Below are 19907 nucleotides of genomic sequence, written 5' to 3'. Positions count from 1 at the left end.
GTAGCTGGGACTACAGGCACCTGCCACCACACCTGGCTAATTTTTGTCTTTTTAGTAGAGACGGGGGTTTCACCATATTGGCCAGGCTGGTCATCTTGAACTCTTGAACTTGTGATTCGCCAGCCTCAGCCTCCCAATGTGCTGGGATTACAGGCATGAGCCACCGCACCCAGCACGATTGCTCTTTCTGATGTCCACAAGAGACACAAGGTTGTAGCCTGCTCAGTATTTTCAAAATGTATCCTTTAGATCTGATCCATCTGTGAACCAGAAAATATCAACATTTTTACATGATGTCTCCTATAAATCCTGTCTGGACACCAAAAGCTCTTCTGTGAGTAGAATACAGTGATGAAATATTTCATCTGTTGTTTCAGGAAGTTGCACTGCAGGATTAAGAGTATTACAGATAGAGAGGGCAGCATATGAAGCAGACAGTATGTCACAAGAAACCAATCTATTAATGGAAAATTGCTGTGTATTATGTGAATTCAAAAGAGCTTCTACAGAATGAGGCGCCTCCATCACAATTTTCTGAGTAATTGTAAGGAGCATGGCAGTGGCAAAAATGGGCCTCAGACAAAGAGGTCACTCACCCATGTACTACATGGTCTAATAGCTGACTACAATAACCAATAGCCCTGCATTGTCTTCCAGGTTTTTGGGTTAGAACACCCAGGGAACTGCCATACCTTGCATGAACAAAAAACTGCAAAAAACAAACAAAGGAAAAACAGCAGCTAATAATTTGCATGGGCCAAAGCGGGGGCTTGTAAGATTTTTATTTATTTATTATTTGTCTTTCTGATGTCCAATGTATAAGGTTAGGTTGATTTTTCTACAATGCATATATAAAGTCTGTGGCATTAGAGAAAAATTGGACATCCAGCTATGACAGTAGCCGGCCAAGCCTAAAATCCTGATGAGTTGTCTTTTTTGTTTGTTTGTTCATTTATTAGACGGAGTTTCGCTCTTGTTGTCCAGGGTGGAGTGCAATGCTGTGACCTTGGCTCACTGCAATCTCTGCCTCCTAGGTTCAAACAATTCTCCTGCCTCGGCCTCCCGAGTAGGTGGGATTACAGACATGCACCACCACACCTGGCTAATTTTGTATTTTTAGTAGAGACAGGAGTTTCTCCATGTTGGTCAGGCTGGTCTCGAACTCCCGACCTCAGGTGAGCCATCCGCCTCGGCCTCCCAAAGTGCTAGGATTACAGGCGTGGGCCACCGTGCCTGGCCAAAAGCTGTCTTTTACTTTTTGGAGTAGGGTATCCAAGAAGTCCAGTTACTCAATCCAGATGTATCTGTAGTTTCTCCTTAGGAATTAATTGTTCCAAATATTTTAGTTCTGTAAGGCAAAACTGGAGTTTTTCTGTAGATAGCTTATGACCTCTTTTTGCTTTTTGTTCCAGGAATTACAAGGAGTCCTTTTTACAATTATGCAGATTGGAGAAGCATAACAAAAGAAACTTAGCTCAGCTAGGTCAGTCTTTAATATGTGTGAAAAATAAGTTGGGCTTTTGGTATAACCTTGAGGCACAACAGTCCAGATATATTGATATCCAATCTAGGTAAAGGCAAACAAATACTGTCAGGGTGTATTGGTATGCCTAAAAAGCACTGCATAAATCAACACCAGTGACATATTCACAGTTTACAAGTACATTGGATAAAAGAGTGTGGGGGTTTAGAATTACTGGTTGACGAGGAATCACAGTAGCATTTTTTTCTTTTTTTTTTTTTTGGAGACAGAGTCTCACTCTGTTGCCCAGGCTGGAGTGCAGTGGTGTGATCTCGGCTCACTGCAAGCTCCACCTCCCAGGTTCACACCATTCTCCTGCCTCAGCCTCCCGAGTAGCTGGGACTACAGGTACCCACCACCGTACCTGGCTAATTTTTTTTGTATTTTTAGTAGAGACAGGGTTTTACCATGTTAGCCAGGATGGTCTTTTTTTTTTTTTTTTTTTTTTGAGACAGAGTCTTGCTCTGTCGCCCAGGCTGGAGTGCAGTGCTGCGATCTCGGCTCACTGCAAGCTCCGCCTCCCGGGTTCACGCCATTCTCCTGCCTCAGCCTCTCCGAGTAGCTGGGACTACAGGCGCCCGCCACCACGCCCGGCTAATTTTTTGTATTTTTAGTTGAGACGGGGTTTCACTGTGGTCTCGATCTCCTGACCTCGTAATCCGCCCACCTCGGCCTCCCGAAGTGCTGGGATTACAGGTGTGAGCCACTGCGCCCGGCCGAATCACAGTAGTATTAATAACAGTTCTCAAATCTTGTACAAATCTTCATCCTTCCCTGTGAGGTTTTGTGTCAGGAAGATGGGAGTATTAGGACTGGTGGAAGGGATAATCAATCCCTTTTCAAGGTAATCTTTGATTATTTGTTTTATTCCTATCATAGCTTCTTGTTTTGAGATGATGTCTCCCTATGTTGCCCAGGGTGGCTTCAAATTCCTGGGCTCAAGGGATCCTCCTGCCTCAGCATCCTGAGTAGTGTTACTTGAAAAATACCAGGTTCATTCACCTGGTGCATAACAAATGACTTTCCATGAGAACACAGGTTTTGTTTGTTTGTTGTTTGAGACGGAGTTTCACTCTTGTCACCCAGGCTGGAGTGCAAAGGCAGGATCTCGGCTCACTGCAACCTCCACCTCCCCAGTTCAAGTGAATCTCCTGCCTCAGCTTTCGGAGTAGCTAGAATTATAGGCGCCCACCACCATGCCCAGCTAATTTTTGTATTTTTAGTAGAGGCAAGGTTTCACTATGTTGGCCAGGCTGGTCTTGAACTCCTCACCTCAGGTGATCCATCTGCTGCAGCCTCCCAAAGTGCTGGGATTACAGGCATGAGCCACCTTGCCCGGCCAGAGAACACGGGTTCTGATCAATACTTTTATTACTCGGCTCAAGTAAAGAGGACACTGGGAGTATTCTCCAAAGCAGTGTCTCCCTGAGGACAAGTAACAGGACAGTTTTATGGTATAATGGTGATGGCAGAAGGTGCATCAGTGCATGTAGAATTGGGGTCCCAGTTGCACAGATGCAGTGAGTCATACCAGCACATAGAATGCATGTTGTGGTAATGAAGCTATAACTCCTTCCAGAGTAGAGACTTCAGCATGTTAATAAGGAAAGTTAACTTGGGTTCATCTATACATTGCTTGGGGTCTGTCAGTAGCTGTTTTAAACCAACAAGGTGATTGAATTCAAACCATGGTTTGGAGAGGTACAGGCAGAAGGGGAGGAGGCTGTAAAACAGGGTAATTGCTCAAGTTGATTACATTCCTATAATCCATGGAGATCCTCCCTGTCTGCTTACAGAGGCTGAAACTACAGGTGTGCAACACCATGCCCAGCTTATAGCTTCCTGCTTCAATAAATACTGTTGAATGTTGGGAAGTGGTTTATTTGGAGCCACCTGTATCTATACTGGTGTGGCCATTAAAATTTTCCCTAAGTCTGTAGACAATTGACACTGTCACCAGAAAAGGGGTCTTGATCCAGACCTCATGAGTGAGACTTTGTCTCAAAAAAAAAAAAAAAAAGAATTAACAGAATTGACCAAGTTGAGCCTGGCGCATTGGCTCATGCCTGTAATCCCAGCACTTTGGGAGGCCAAGGCGGGTGGATCACAAGGTCAGGAGTTTGAGACCATCCTGCCTAACATGGTGAAACCCTGTCTCTACTAAAAATACAAAAAAATTAGCCGAGCATGGTGGCGGGCGCCTGTAGTCCCAGCTACTTGGGAGGCTGAGGCAGGAGAATGGCGTGAACCCAGGAGGTGGAGCTTGCAGTGAGCTGAGATCACACCACTGCACTCCAGCCTGGGCGATAGAGTGAGACACCGTCTCAAAAAAAAAAAAAAAAGAAAAGAAAAAAACAAACAAACAAGAATTGACCAAGTTGAGGAAAGAATCTCAGAGCATGAAGGCTGGCTCTCTGAAATAACTCAGGGAAAATAAAAAACAGGCCTGGTGTGGTGGTGCACATCTGTAATTCCAGCACTTTGGGAGGCCAAGGCAGACAGATCAAGAGGTCAGGAGTTTGAGACCAGCCTGGCCAACATGGCGAAACCCCATCTCTACTAAAAACACAAAAATCAGCTGGGCATGGCGGCAGGCGCCTGTAATCCTATCTACTCAGGAGGCTGAGGCAGGAGAACTGCTTGAACCAGGGAGGCAGAGGTTGCAGTGGGCCGAGGTTGCGCCATTGCACTCCAGCCTGGGCGACGAGCAAGACTCTGTCTCAAAATAAAAAAAAGAAAAGAAAAGAAAAAACAATACAGAAGAATGAACAAAACCTTCAAGAAATATGGGATTATATAAAGTGGCCTATGACCCTCTGGCATGCCTGAGAGACAGGGAGAGAAACCAAGCAACTTGAAAAACATATTTCAGGATATCATTCATGAAAATTTCTCCAACCTCGCTAGGGAGGCCAACGTTAAAATTCAGGAAATGCAGAGAACCCCTGCAAAATACTACAAAGACCATCCCTGAGACACATAGTCATCAGATCCTTCTAGGTCAAAATGAAACAGAAAATGTTAAAGGCAGCTAGATAGAAGGGACAGGTCACCTATAAAGGGAACCCTGTCAGGCTAACAGCAGACCTGTCAGTAGAAATCCTACAAGACAAAAGAGACTGGGATCCCATATTCAGCATTCTCTTTTTTTTTTTTTAAATTTTTGAGACGGAATCTCACTCTGTCACCCAGGCTGGAGTTCAGTGGTGCAATCTCGGTTTACTGCAACCTCTGCTTCCTGGGTTCAAGCAATTCTCATGCCTCAGCCTCCCAAACAGTGGGACTATAGGCACTTAACACCACAACTGGCTAATTTTTTGTATTATTATTATTTTTTTAGTAGAGACAGGGTTTTGCCATGTTGGTCAGGCTGGTCTCACCCTCCTGGCCTCAAGTGACCTGCTCACCTTGGCCTCCCAAAGTGCGGTTAATTCTTGTGATTGCATTATGAAATTCTTGTAGAGCATTTTTCAGCTCTATTAAGTCAGTCTGGTTCTTTCTTATAAAGGCCATTTTGTCTATCAGCTCCTGTATTATTTTATTGTAATCAAGAGATTCCTTGGATTAGTTTTTGACTTTCTCCTGTGTGTCAATGATCTTGATTCCTATCCATATTTTGAATTTTACTTATGTTATTTCAGCCATCTCAGTCTGGTTAGGAACTACTGCTGGGGAACTAGTGTGGTTGTTTTGAAGTAAGAAGACACTCTGGCTTTTTCAGTTACCAGAGTTCTTGCCCTGGTTCTTTCTCATCTTTGTTGGCTGATGTTTCTTCAATCTTTGAAGTTGCTGATCCTTGGATGGACTTTTTTGCCCTTAAGAGTTTGTGGTATAATGTGGCTCCAGTCAACTGCCTTAATTTCTGGAGCATTTTAGGGGTCCAAGGCTCAGCTCAGGACTGCTAGATTGTGTGCTCTAATACACGGGGCCTGGTATCAGGCATCCAGCTTTGTTCTATGATCCCTGGAGGTCAGAAACCTGCCATGCTGGAGGGTCTAAGTTATTCCCCGACTATTGGTAACAACACTCTGAAGGGCAGTGCCAGCCCCAGTGCTTAGGGTGGTGGCAGCAGGATCCATCCCTGTTCCCACATGCCAGCAGCAATGGCAGTGGTGGGGTGTACGTTTATTGGCTGTGATGGAGTGCTGGTGGGTGTAAGGGGTGCCAGCCTCCACGTGAGTGTTCACAGTGCTGGTGGTGGCAGCACAACATGGGGGGGTAGGGAAGGGGGCTCCATTGATGTCCCAGTACACATTCACACCAGCAGTGGTGTTAATATGGAGGCAAGGTGCTGGCAGGTACAGGACTGTTTGTACCCTCTGTGCATGCATTCACATGGGTAGCAGCTGATACTGGTGCGTGGGGTGTGTCTGCTGGTCTGTGTAGTTTTGTGCTGGTCCAGGGGTGGGGTGCTGGCAGGTGCAGGCTGGCAGTCTCTGGGATCGCAAATGCTCTGACAGCAATGGTGGTGCAGTGGAAAGTTGGGGGGATGAGGTGTGCTCACACTGGCAGCTGTAGCATGACAGGGTGCAAATGCACATGCACGCTGGTGGAAAAGAGAAGGCAAGGTCCACTTGCGTGTACATATGCTGGCAAAGCAATGTCGGGGGTGGCCATAGGTGAATGCGTGCAGGCAAAGCGTCTGAGAGGCCGCAGTTTGGGGAAGGTGCAGGTGGGCTGTTGCACGACTATGGGATTTCTTAACTGCAGTTCACCAGCACAGGAGCTATGATGTACAACCCCACAAGGGACCCCACCTGGGCATCTGAGGTTGTACTGCAAGCAGGTGTGGGTAGCCTGGAGCCCTGGGAGAGGCCAGCTGACCAAGGGGTGCTCAGGTCCAACCATCCCCAACTTATCGGTAAGAACGCCCTGCACTGATCAGGTCTGACTTTCCTAGGGCTAAAGTCTGATAGGGAAGCAAGGCGAGCCTTGAAATATGGGCGTGTCTAGCTGTGCTCCACTAGAGATGCTCCCACCCCAAATCCTCTGGGCTCTGCACTGGCTGGAGTTCTGTCCCTACCACTTCTCTAAGCAGCTCTCCCTGCCAGCTGAAGTGTTCATGGGGGTCATGGAGTCTCCTGCTGGCAGGTTTCTAAAGTTTCTTTGTGCTGAGCTGCCTTTAGCTGGAGGAGCAGTCACACAAGTACCCCTGTGCCACCACCAATGGGACTATGTGGGGTCAGACTTGTAGCCAGCAGAGAACTGGGTGCTGTCCAAGGCTCATACTGACCACTTCCTGGCTACTCCCTGTGTTTGTTCAAGGCCCTAGGACTCTACAATCAGCAGGGGGCAAAACCAGCGAGGTTTATGTCCTTCCCTTCAGAGTGGCAAGCTCCTCCCCATCCTAAGCACATTCAGAAACGCCATCTGCGAGCCAGAGCCTGTAGTGGGAAACCTTAGGAATCTATCTGGTGTTCTACTGCAGGTGAACTGGCACCCAAGCCATAAGACATAGTCCTTCTCACTCTTCCCTCCTGTTTTCACAAGCAGAGGTGTCTCTCCCCATGGTCCTCACCAGTCCAGGACTGTGGGACTCACAGGCTTGTGGTGAGTGCTGCCAGGCTTGGGACACTGTTCAAGGCAGTGGGCTTTCCTCTGGCCATCCAAGAGCCAAGGCCTGAAATTAGGGCCCCTAAGAGCCTACTTGGTGCTCTACCCTACTGTGGCCAAACTGGTACCTAAAGCTGTAAGACAAAGTCTTCTTTACTCTTCTCTGTTTCTCAAGCAGGAGTCACTCCTGAAAGCCATCACAGCTGAGAATGTGCTGGGTCACACCTGAACCCAGCATGTCTGAGTCTCACCAATGGCCCATGGTGAGTACTGCCTGTGTACTACTGCTGATTATTCAGGGCCCAATGACTCTTTAGTCAGCAGGTGATAGATCCTCCCAGGACTGGATCCTCCCTTTCAAAGAAGTGGGTTCTCTTCTAGCCCAGGGTATATCTAGAAATGTCATTCAGAGCTAGGGCCTAGAATAGGGGCCTCAGCCTGGTGCCCTATCCTACTGTAGCTGAGCTGGAACAAGTCCCAAGACAAAGTTTTCTTTATTCTTCCCTCTCCTCTCCTCAAGTGGAGGGAAGGAGTCTCTGTTGGAGCTGTGAGCTGTGCTGCCTGGGGTTGGGAGAGGGGTATACATTCATCTACCATGTGAGTTGGGCACTGCACACCAAGGCATTCACACAAGAGAAATGAAACATTATCTATATGAAGAATTGCATTCAAATGTGCTTAACAAGCAGTTTTATTCCTAACAGACAAAAACAGGAAGCAATAACATATCCATAAGCAGATGAATTCGTATACAGTGATTTCCATAGCATGTCATATTCTAAGATAAAAAGAATGAACTTCTCATATATCATGATTGGTGAATGTCAAAATATGCATCCCTGCTATGTGAAATAAAAATAATAATAAAGAAAAAAGAAGAACATCGAAATAAATAGGACTCAGGAGAGTACTCAGGTATGAAAAGAGGAAACATGTTATATCAGTCATATAAAATTCCAGAAAATTGACACTAATCTACTGTTAAGCAAATACTGCAATTCAGTGATTGTCTGCAGGATGGAGAGGCCAGAGAGAAAGATAGTATTTATTTTTTAAGAGACAGGGTCTTACTATGGGACCCAGGCTAGTCTCAAACTCCTTACCTCAAGCAATACTCCCACCCTGGACTCCCAAAGTGTTGGGATAACAGGCATGAGTCACCATGCCCAGTCTTATTACAGCTTTAAAAATTTAATTTGAAAGAACTATCTGGATTTAACACATTATTTTTGACAAATAGGTTATGTGATTCTACATTGACTCTAACTCTCATCACGCCCTAAGGAGGGCAATTAGCCTGTGTGATACCAAATACTCATGAGCCAGGCAGATCATTTCCACCTGATTACATTGGAATGCTGGCTGGTTGCAAGGCCACATCACTGGACTAAGAGATTTCCTTTTTCCCTATCCTCTTCCTCCTACTAATTCAGGGATGGCTTTTTGGTAAGCAGCCCAGATAGGCTACAGAAATCCACAAAACCTTTAGATTTACTCTGACAATGACCTAAGCTACACTAGATTCATAATTATGGAGGTCTTGAAAATTTCTGTACTTGCTTGTCCATCACAGACATAGTGACTGAATCATTGTGGATGCCTTTTTAAAAAAAGTATATCCCAACTATTCTGTTGCAGTCTGCTTCACTACCTAGAAATGCTAATTCTATAAAAATTATTTGTGGGCTGGGCATGGTGGCTCATACCTGTCTGTAATCCTAGTGCTTTCGAGGACGTATGCTAGAGGATTACTTGAGGCCAGGAGTTGAACATCAGTCAGGGTCAAATAGCAAAACCCTATCTCTATAAAAAATTCTTAAATTACCTGGGCTAATCTCAGGTACTCGGGAGGCTGAGGCAGGAGGATCACTTGAGCCCAGGAGTTTGAGGCCGCAGTGAGGTATGACCATGCCAGTGTATTCCAGCCTGAGTTTCAGAGTGACATCATGTCCCTAAAAAAATAAAAATTAAAGAATTATGATTTCTTCCTCCAGGCTTATAATGTAGGACACTATCCTACAGAATTCTGGACTTCAGGACACATGAACGCACTGTAGGACTTGAGAACAGATTTCCCTCACCAGTACTGGGCAGAATGCAATATCCCTTATAAACAAGAGAATAATTTTGTGCTGTTCTCAGAAGCACCAAAGTTTGTCACTAAAACTGTCCCCTACTCAGGTTAATTTATGAAAACACATATTATTGCACTATTTGGTCTAAAAATAAAGATCACAAAGCCCTGAAGTCTTTATTTGGAGGCCTTAGGCAGCCATCCAAACTAGGCCACAAATGCAGAGCTATATTCTGCCTTCATACTGTCCCCTAAGAGTCACACAGTTTAGTAATCCCAACAAATTTTCATGGTACCAGAACCATGTTGTATACAAGCCACACAATGCAGTGAATATACAATTCACACAATACAGTCAATACAATTCCCAAGATTGAAGGAAGCTTAAATAAGGACTTCATCATAGCAGAAACTAGAACAATGAGAGGCAGCTTGTACTTGGGTTGGTGAGTTAGAGGCTGGAAAAGTCTATTTTAAGAATCGTGAGAATCATGAGATTCCTAGGAAAGACAGCCCATCTTGTCAAGTAATCAGAAAAATTCTTTAGGCCAAGCTTGTCCAACCCGCAGCTTGTGGGCCACATGTATCTCAGGACAGCTTTGAATGCAGCCCAACACAAATTCATAAACTTTCTTAAAACATTATGAGGGTTTTTGTGCGATTTTTAAAAGTTCATCAGCTATCATTAATGTATTTTATATGTGGCACAAGACAATTCTTCTTCCAATGTGGACCAGGAAAGCCAAAAGATTGGACACTTCTGCTCTAGGCCAAAACTGAGTCAGGTCCATGGCCCAACTCCTCATAGAGAAATTAGAAAGGAACGAGTGCAGAGGCTACTCAAAAATCCCACTGCTGAATGGGAGACAACTTGAACTTTTTTTCTGCAATATGATGGAGTGCATGAGTGATGCACTGTAGGTACCTGCCAAGTGGTAGAGGTGAAATGGCTTTTGCCAGAGACCTAAGAATGAAATAAATCTGGCAAGGACATACGCAGGATAAGAAATGCAATACAGCTCCCATATAACTGGAATTTATGCAGCTATTGGACATATGACATTCAATATAGGTTGATGGCATCCTCATAAGGGCTCTCTCCCACAGTTACACTGGACAAGAAGTAATATTCCCACACACCTATGTTATTTTTCTCCTGTCAACATTCTGGTATCCAATGAAAGAAGAGTGAAGCCTTCGCCAAATGCTCTGCACTCAAAAGGCACTTCCACAGCAGGAGTTTGTCCGTGCATAATGTAACTTAGACATTTAGATAAAGAATGTGCCACATTTGTCACACCATAAAGCCTTGATCCAGTGTGAACTCTGATCTTGAAGGAGCATAGAGGTTTGACTAATCAATTTTTCAAATTTACTTCACTAAGGGCTTTCTCTAGTGTGAACTTGCAAGGCAGAGCTTCTGGTAAATGCCTTTCCACATTTGCTACACTATTGAGGCCTTTCTCTAGCATGAACTCTCCTGTGTTTAATGAGACCAGAGTTTTCCCACAAATTCTACTCGCTGCTCTCATAAGGCTTTGTTCAGTGTGAACTCTTATGAACATGGAGCGCAGAGCTGTACGGAAATGATTTCTCACATTTATTATGTGAGAAATTATTATGTGGCCTTTCTCCATTGTAAATTATCTGATGAATAGTAGTGCAGCTCTTCTGGCAAATAATTTCACAAATTCCTTACAGTCATATGGCTTTTCTCAACTGTGAACTCAGTAGCGTTCAGTGAGGTGGGACTTCTTGTTAAGTAATTTCCCAAATTCCCCATAACTATAGGGTCTTTCTCCAGTGTGACCCCTCTGGTATTTAGTGAGGCAAAACGTCTATGTACAGGATTTCATACATTCTCTACACTCACAAAGCCTTTCCCCAGTGTGATCTTGCTATTGTTGAATGAGGCCAACCTTTTGGCTAGATGATTTTGCACATTCTCCACACTCATAAGCGCTTTCCAGTGTGATCTCACGAATGTTGAATGAGGGTGCCCTTTTTACCAACAGATCTGCGAAATTTTCAACATTCATGATGTCTTTCTCCCGTGTGAACTCGTTGATGTTTAATGAGGTTTCCCTTTTGACGAAAACACTTTCCACATTCTCCACACTCATGTGGCCTTTCTCCAGAGTGAATTTGCTGATGTCGAATGAGACTACCCTTTTGATGAAAACATTTCCCACATTCTCCACACTCATGTGGCCTTTCTCCAGAGTGGATCTGCTGATGTTGAATGAGACTGCCCTTTTGATGAAAACATTTCCCACATTCTCTACACTCATATGGCCTTTCTCCAGTGTGAACTCTCTGGTGTTCAGTGAGGTGTGACTTGTACCTAAATGACTTCCTACATTCTTTACACTCATAGGGTCTTTCTCCAGTGTGAACTCTCTGGTGTTCCTTTAGGTGGGAGTTGCTCCTAAATAACTTCCCACATGCCGTACACTCAAAAGGCCTTTCTCCAGTGTGAACTCGCTGATGCTGAATGAGGTTGCACTTGTGATTAAACGATTTCCCACATTCTCCACACTGATAAGGTCTTTCTCCAGTGTGAACTCGCTGGTGGTGAACAAGGCTGCGCTTATGGCTAAAAGATTTCCCACATTTATCACATTCATAAGGTCTTTCTCCAGTGTGAACTCGCTGATGGTCAACAAGACTGTGCTTATGACTAAAAGATTTATCACATTCTCCACACTCATAAGGTCTTTCTCCAGTGTGAACTCTCTGGTGTTCAGTGAGGTGGGCCTTATACCAAAATGATTCATCACATTGTCCACACTGATAAGGTCTTTTTCCAGTGTGAACTCCCTGATGATTATTGAAACTATTACTTTTGCTAGTGAATTTCCCAGAATCGCTGCATACATAAGGTCCTTCTCTAGGGAGAAGTCTCTGATGAAGGACAAGTGAGTGTTTGTTGCTGAAGGGTATTGTGGACTCTCCACAGGTGTAATGAGTTTTTCCACCCCGAAGGGGTATCCCATGCTTAGTTTCAAAGTTTGACTTCCCTGAAGTGTGAATGTCCTCTTGTTGGAGTAATCTGAAGCTGGACAAAAAGTCTTTCCCAAACTCATGAAAGATAAATGGCTCATGTGACACATGGAATTTACAGTTCTTAACAAACGATGTTCCCTTGGCATTGCTTCTGTACGATTTCTCTCCAATGTGCTGCTTCTGGTCTTGATGATGGTTTGCATCGTCATCCAATTTTTTTTCACATGCCCCAAACCCATTCAATTTCTGATTGTGTTGTGTTCCCTGGTGTAAGATATCTCCCAGGAGAGGGCCACACATTCCCCAGAGGTGGACCTTCTTGGTACATACACCTGTCCGATGTGTCCTAAGTGGGGATTCCTGTTGTATAGAAAGGGTCTGCTTAGAAGGTGTCTCGCCTTTTGCTCCATACCAACAACCTAAAAGAAATAAAATGCTGGTAAAATGCAACGTACTTCTGAAGGGAAGTATTACTAAGCCATACCTGATCAACAGCTGCTTCGTTGTACTTATATCTACTTGGGCCTAGACATATCCTTTTATATAGCACCCACATGCTTTATGAAGGTCCTTTAGATGTTTGCACAGGAAGGAATTGCCTCTGCTTCCTGTAGTGCATGTATTGTTGGTTCCTTCAGATCATGTGGCCCCCTACATTCTGTAATCATTCTAACCCAGTAATATGAAGAAGACTTATCTTCAACCTAAAGGCAACATTCTGTTTCTGCAATTATTTCTACGGAGTAATACCTCTGTTAGATACACTTGTTTGTGTGTCACAGGAAAACACGAGTACAACAAAGATACACTTGTTTGTGTATCACAAGAAAATACGAGTACAACAAAGTAGCTGTTGGTCAGGTATGGTTTAGCAATGTGTACACACTTCCTAATACAAAACTAATATGCCAGTATTGGAGTCCACTGCAGATGGAAATGTGAGAAAAATGGGTGACAGGTAGGATCCAGAGATGTGAAGATTAGTCCTGGGCTGGCATCAGAGTAGAAGTGACAGGGTATATAATGGTGAAGTCTGAAACTCTCAAGAATGGGGAAGACAGAAACAGCATATGGCTCGTCATGTTGCCAGGTAAATACTTGTGAAATCGGAGAGCTTCTAGTATGACTTTCCTAAATCCCTAATGTTTTTTTTTTTTTTTTTTTTTTTTTTTGAGACGGAGTCTCGCTCTGTCGCCCAGGCTGGAGTGCAGTGGCGCAACCTCGGCTCACTGCAAGCTCCGCCTCCCGGGTTCACGCCATTCTCCTGCCTCAGCCTCTCCAAGTAGCTGGGACTACAGGCGCCCGCCACCACGCCCGGCTAATTTTTTTGTATTTTTAGTAGAGACGGGGTTTCACCGTGGTCTCGATCTCCTGACCTCGTGATCCGCCCGCCTCGGCCTCCCAAAGTGCTGGGATTACAAGCGTGAGCCACCGCGCCCGGCCTATCCCTAATGTTATGTCTTCCTCCAGGGTGTTACTCCTCAGAGGTGGCCTCCCTCTGGGCCCATCATGCTGAGCCCGGGTTTAGCTGCAACTTCTGGATCACTGAGAACTCTCAGTCCCATTGCAAAGATATACATGGAATTTACATGGGACATGGATGACATAAAGAATAAGAGAAAGACAAGAGAGAAGAACAGTCAACCAATAGTTCAGAAAAAATCAGCACATGATAGCCCATAGGAAAGAAAACTAAATACTACAAAGATAATTTTTGGCCAGGTGCAGTGGCTCACACCTATAATCCCAGCACTGTGGGAGGCCAAACTGGGAAGACTACTTGACCCTAGGAGTTCAAGACCAACCTGGATAACATAATGAGACACCATCTCTACAAAACAAACAAATGAGGCCGGGTGCGGTGGCTCATGCCTGTAATCCCAGCACTTCGGGAGCCCAAGGCGGGTGGATCACGAGGTCAGGAGATCAAGACCATTCTGGCTAACATGGTGAAACCCCATCTCTGCTAAAAATACAAATAAATTAGCCAGGTGTGGCAGCATGCACCTGTGGTCCCAGCTACTAGGGAGGCTGAGGCAGAAGAATGGTGTGAACCCGGGAAGCGGAGGTTGCAGTGAACCGAGATCACGCCACTGCACTCCAGCCTGGGTGACAGAGCAAGACTCTGTCTCAAAAAAAAAAAAAAAACCAAAAATACAAATGAACAAAAATTAGTTGGGCAGGGTGGCATGCTCCTGTAGTCCCAGCTACTTAGGAGTCAGGTGGGAGGATTACTTGAGCCCAGAAGGTTGAGAATGAAGGGAACCATGATTGCATCAGTAGACTGCAGCCTAGATGACAGTGAAACCCTGTCTGGAAAAAAAAAAAAAAAAAAAAAAAAAAACGGTCAGGGCACACTGGCTCATGCTTGTAATCCCAGCACTTTGGGAGGATGAGGTGGGAGGATCACATGAGGTCCGGAGTCAGAGACCAGCCTGGGCAATATAGCCAGACCTCATCTCTATTAAAAATAAAAATAAAAATAAAAATTAGTGGGATGTGGTGGCAGAAGCCTCTAGTCCAAGTTACTCCAGAGGCTGAGGAAGGAGGATTGCTTGAGCCTGGGAGATTGAGGCTACAGTGAGGTATGATTGCATCACTGCACTCCAGCCTGGGTGACAGAGTAAGACTTTGTCTCTGAAAACAAAACAGAACAAAACAAAACAAACAAGATAATTTATAAGGAGGGTCTTGCAAGAACAGCCTATGGTGCATGTAAGTATTGAGAACATCAGTGATGGGAGGAATGCCTAGCACAGGCAATCATGAATAAATGTCATCTAGAGCAAGGAAGCAGAACCCGTGCATACCAGTCTCGGATCCGGAAAAATTACTCAACAGCCAGAGGGCAAGCAAGGTGGGGTGCATTAAGGTGCCTGTAAAGCTCCTTCTCTGGGAGCTTGCAGCAAAGCAGCTGTTGGGGCTGCTCAAGGAGAAGAGAGGGCAGTGCACACACCTAGTTCTACCTACCACAGAACCTACCTAGGCAACTAACAGAGGAACCTGTGCCCAGGTTCCTGAAGTGAGGAAAACAGTCTTGCCATCGGGAAAAAGATGGGGAGGATAGACACTAGCTGAGGTCACAGAGAAGAGTGTGAGTGCCTTACCTAGAGAAGATATAAGTGTCAGGTTTTCCAGCATCACGTCATGATAAAGGCATCTCTGAGCCTCACTAAGGAGACTCCATTCCTCCTGGGAAAAGTTCACAGCCACATCTTCAAAGGTCACAGTGCCCTGCCATGATGATGACGACAGATGAAACCATAAACACTCCATATGCTCATCCACTTATCCACCCTTGCCCTTCCTCCTCCCAAGGTCCTAAACTACAAGAAGAAACTAGGCCCACTGGTATCACTATCTTCTCACCACTGGTGTCACTATCTTCTCATGGGCTCACTGGCCATGGTGTACAGCCATCAGCAACAAGAAGTGGGTGAACTAATAGGTTTCTATGTTTTGGTGCTGATATAAAGCGGTCCATACCTCCTGATAGCCAATGCCCCTGGTAGAGACGAAGTCATGTAAATCCCAATGCAGCATCCTCAGTCTATCAGACATACTCCTTCTCTAAATACCCATCATTCCTTTTTCTTTTCTTTTTTGAGATAGGGTTTCACTCCTGTTGCCCAGGCTGGAGTGCAATGATGTAATCTCAGCTCACTGCAACCTCTGTCTACTGGGCTTGAGTAATTCTTTGGCCTTAGCCTCCCGAGTAGATGGGACTACAGGTGTATGCCACCGTGCTAATTTTTTTTTTTTTTTTTGCATTTTTGGTAGAGAGAAGGTTTCACTATGTTGCCCAGGTTGGTCTCGAAATCCTGAGCTCAAGTGATTCACCCACCTCAGCCTCCCAATGTACTGGGATTATAGGCATGAGCCACTGTGCTAGGCCAAAATACACATCACTCTTTAGACTGCACAGACACATGCCCATGGCCACTCCCACCAAACTGCCTCCCACATTGGCCTCTGCCTCCCCATAAGTTAAAGTATGTTTATACCCTCTTCTTCCTTCTACCAGTAAGGGTGGGATTTTCACCTTACAGTTATATTAATGACCAAACACATGACATCAAACACTAAACGGGTGCTATAAATATGTTTAAAAATCAAATACACTCAAAGTCTGGAAGAGGACATCCCTCATCATGAAGGACCACATAGGGGTTGCACTATGGATAAGAGTGCACAACCAGAAACTATGATATGCAAGCTTTTAAAATGAAGAGCGTGTGATGACTCCTGAATCCCTTAGGAGGATGCAACTGGCTCGTTTGAATAACACTGTGGGTAAGGATAAAATTGAAACTCACTACAAAGTATAATAACCAGGAATTCTGCCTGGTCTCTCTAATAAAAGGATTATTAGGCCATGCTGATTATTATCTAAAAGAGCCTAGTGGGAAGGGAATTGATTCTCAGGTCATTTGAGGTCATACCAATATCACTAGATGTCAAGGTGACACATCATATTGGGCCTCCATTTTTGGCTTTATGCCACAATATGGCTGACAGCATCCAGTATGCTTCACATATTCAAACAGGATCCAATAATAACACAAAATGACCATGGTTCCCATTAGCAGTGGAAGTCCCTAATAAATTCTATGAATGCCTCCTTGCATTACTCCACAGCCACACAAAACCACATGTAACTTCAGATATCCATGGTCTTATTCCACTTCTGTGCTGCACTGGCTTACCCTTCAGCAACACGGACCAACTTCCATTCACCTAATACCATTGCCATTTAAAGACCAGTCCTGGACAGGCACGGTGGCTCACACCTGTAATCTTAGCACTTTGGGAGGCTGAGGCGGGTGGATCATGAGGTCAGGAGTTCGAGACCAGCCTGGCTGATATGGTGAAATCGCATCTCTACTAAAAATACAAAAAAAAATTAGTGGGGTGTGGTAGCACGCACCTGTATTCTCAGCTACCGGGAGGCTGAGGCAGGAGAATCACTTGAACCTGGGAGGTGGAGGTTGTAGTGAGCCGAGATTGCACCACTATACACCAATACACCAGCCTGGGTGACAGAGTGAGACTCAGTCTCAAAAAAAAAAGTCCTGTTTTTAATCCCTTTAAGGCCCAAGACCTACTGTCACAGATGACCATATTTCTCCCTGAGCATATTCAGCACGCATAATGAAACCCCCCACACACTACCAAAGTCATCTCAAATCTTGATTGCACAGAGTGGTGAATAAGCACCACTCTGGCCTAAGTGTCATCTTCCCTCAATTTGACTATACTTCTGCATGTATCTATTTCATGTCTATTCTCTCCTTGAAAGTCTATGTCCCCTGTCAAATTATGCTGATAGGTATGCCCTACCATCATGGTCACTTACCTACCTCTCCAGTGTTTAGGAAGCCCAATAACATTACCCAGGGACCCAAGCAACAGATGCAGTCCTCATCACTCAACAACTGCTTTCTAGTCCCCTAAAAGATTTACCACCAGAATCTGAAGTGTGCTCTCCTTAATGTGACCCATGGCTCACTCACCATAGCATACACATTAGCTACCATATATTAGATGTCTCCAGTGTCAATCCCTTTCCAGATACCCCAACCTGCATGTCCATACCCATTTGATGCCTACACTTAATTCGTCTCTGACTCTTCATATGGCCAAAACAGTCATCTTGATATCTGCATAATATTCTAATTATGTTTACTACCAACATGCTCATCTCAGCTGATGCAGCTTCCATAGCTACAGCTGCTAAGACCAAAAACCTCGGGCTCCTGATTGCTCTCTTCATGCCCTTACTTTGCATATTAGGAAACCTAGATGCTTATTACAAAATATCGACTTTGAATCCAGCCACATCTCCTTAGCCATGAATCTTAGTCTGTTAATCCTCACTTGGATTATGGCAAAAGCCTCAACTCTCATCTTATTTCCTCCTCTCTCAACCCCACAGTCTGTTCTCCACTATAGAGCCGGAGGAGACTACAGCCAGATGAAACTGTGGCAACATCACCTCTTCCCTCTGGTCAGTCTCACCTCTAAGCATTTCACATCCTGGTACTAACTCCTGCGTTAATCTTCCAAGTACGTTTATATTAGTTGATAGAAATGGTAATACCTCCATATATCCTGTGTCACAGACTTAGGATCCTGGGTTTAAGGTTCCTCCACGGTTCCCAGATCAAAAAACTTAAAAAAAAAAAAAAAAAAAAAAGTACCTAAGAGTCCCAGGACATCCCAATCTAAAGAGCATGTGGATAGGAGTTAGGGCCAGTGAGGGAGTAACACCCTCCGCTTCCCTGCGGAGGTTCTGCAAGTGCTTCTGTAGCCAGCAGTTCCTGAGAGGAGAGGCACAAGCTACAAGAATGTGTCCCTGATGAGATTTGATAAGCTCAGGCCTCCCTGAACTCTTTCTTGGCCCTGTAACCAGGTAAACGCGGGTTTGTTGTCTGAACTGAGCGCCTCAGTACAAAATGTCATCTCTTAGCACCTATGTGATCTGTAGAGGTTGAACAAGAATTCAACCTCCCAGGGCCCGAAAGTCATCCCCTGGGTTCTTTTTTGACTGGACTTTGGAAACCTTTAAAGCCTGGACATTGATCTTGTCCTTCCTTTGTTGGAAGCTGTCCATGGCTTCTAGCGTTCTCAGGGTGAATACACAGTCCTCAGCCTGCTCTTCCAGGAGGAGCTCTGCCTCACACTTTGCTCCCGACAGGTGCCTGTGGACCCTAGGTTACGATCCTCTCGGCTCAGTTCATCTCCAGGCCTTTGCCTGCACCGGTCCCTGTGCCTGTAGCTCTCCTGAGCGCATCCCGCGGGTGTCAAAAACGGGGGCCCATAGCGAGCGCCTCAGTGTCCCGACGCCGGGTTCAGGCTGTAGAGCCTTGAGCAGGCGCCGCTTCCTCTCTGCTTTTGGACTTAGGTAAAGATGAGGTTACCTGAGGGCACGGAAGACGCCACAATTACCTGAGCCGGGGGCCTCAACGCGGCCGCCGCCATCCGACTGGGTGGGGAAAGCGGGGTCGAAAGGAGGGGGCGAGCAGGGCAGGTACCCGGGCACCGTGGTCCTGATCCCGGCCTTGGCGCGGGTCACGCCTAGCGCCTTTAAGGAACTGCAGAGCAGCCTCTGTGCAGTCGGGACAACGTCTCGTCTCCACTTTCTGGGTTCAGTCACTTCTACACGACCCAGCACTCCGCGGTCTCTCACTGGAAAATACACCCAACCCCAATCAAAATGGCCACTAGTAGAGGACGCCGGAAGTCCCACCTTTATACTGTTTCCGCGGAAACGCCTTTATTTTGAGCCTTCATTGGCTCTGACGCGCTGTCATTCGACGCAGAGATTTCTGGGTTATGTAGTTTCCTCAGGTTCCAAGACGGTTCCAAGGCGGTAAAGAAGGCGCTTCTCAGAGGCGCTTGATTGCCCAGAGTGGTGAATAAAGAACCACTCTGGCCTGAGTATCATCTTCCTTCAATTTGACTATACTTCTGCATGTATCTATTTCATGTCTATTCTCTCCCTGAAAGTCTATGTCCCCTGTCAAACTATGCTGTCAGGTATACCCTACCATCATGCTCACTTGCAAGAAAGGCCCAGCTCCACCTCAGCGGTCTGTCCTTAAAGTGCGCGTCCTTCTAGGGTAGAGCATAGTCTCACCTAGCCTTAGAACCCGTATTGAGAGTTTTGGAGATTAGTGTCTGTAACTGATCACTCAAGTATTTGAAAAAATATTATTTTAGATTTTGGAGAATTCGAACTCTCCGATGCTT

The 19907-nt window shown here is 45.3% G+C and overlaps 2 protein-coding genes across 3 annotated transcripts in view; both read right to left on the bottom strand.

Moving 5' to 3' along the window:
- The window catches only part of ZNF586 (zinc finger protein 586), a 34236-nt gene extending 25328 nt beyond the window's left edge, over positions 1-8908 (bottom strand). Inside the window, exon 1 of the mRNA XM_058426087.1 lies at positions 8901-8908. The gene's annotated coding sequence lies outside the window, so the exon portion shown is untranslated. The remainder of the gene's footprint in view (positions 1-8900) is intronic.
- ZNF776 (zinc finger protein 776) lies at positions 7738-19380 on the bottom strand. 2 transcript variants are annotated; one of them, XM_032171404.2, is made up of 4 exons: positions 19104-19380; positions 15263-15389; positions 12486-12574; positions 7738-9027 (listed from the first exon to the last, which is right to left on the bottom strand). In XM_032171404.2, exons 1-4 carry the CDS (start codon positions 19134-19136, stop codon positions 8848-8850), a joined length of 429 nt encoding a protein of 142 aa, XP_032027295.1. In that variant the 5' UTR covers positions 19137-19380; the 3' UTR covers positions 7738-8847. The 2 variants fall into 2 exon arrangements, with proteins under 2 accessions (XP_032027295.1, XP_032027292.1); XM_032171401.2 differs by having other exon boundaries at positions 7738-12574.
- Positions 19381-19907: the final 527 nt, after the last annotated feature.

This window comes from Hylobates moloch, unplaced genomic scaffold, assembly GCF_009828535.3.
Source record: "Hylobates moloch isolate HMO894 unplaced genomic scaffold, HMol_V3 SCAFFOLD_12, whole genome shotgun sequence".
Taxonomy (NCBI): Eukaryota; Metazoa; Chordata; class Mammalia; order Primates; family Hylobatidae; genus Hylobates; species Hylobates moloch.
Note: the sequence above shows the minus strand (reverse complement) of the source record. Positions and strands in the feature narration are given on the sequence as shown.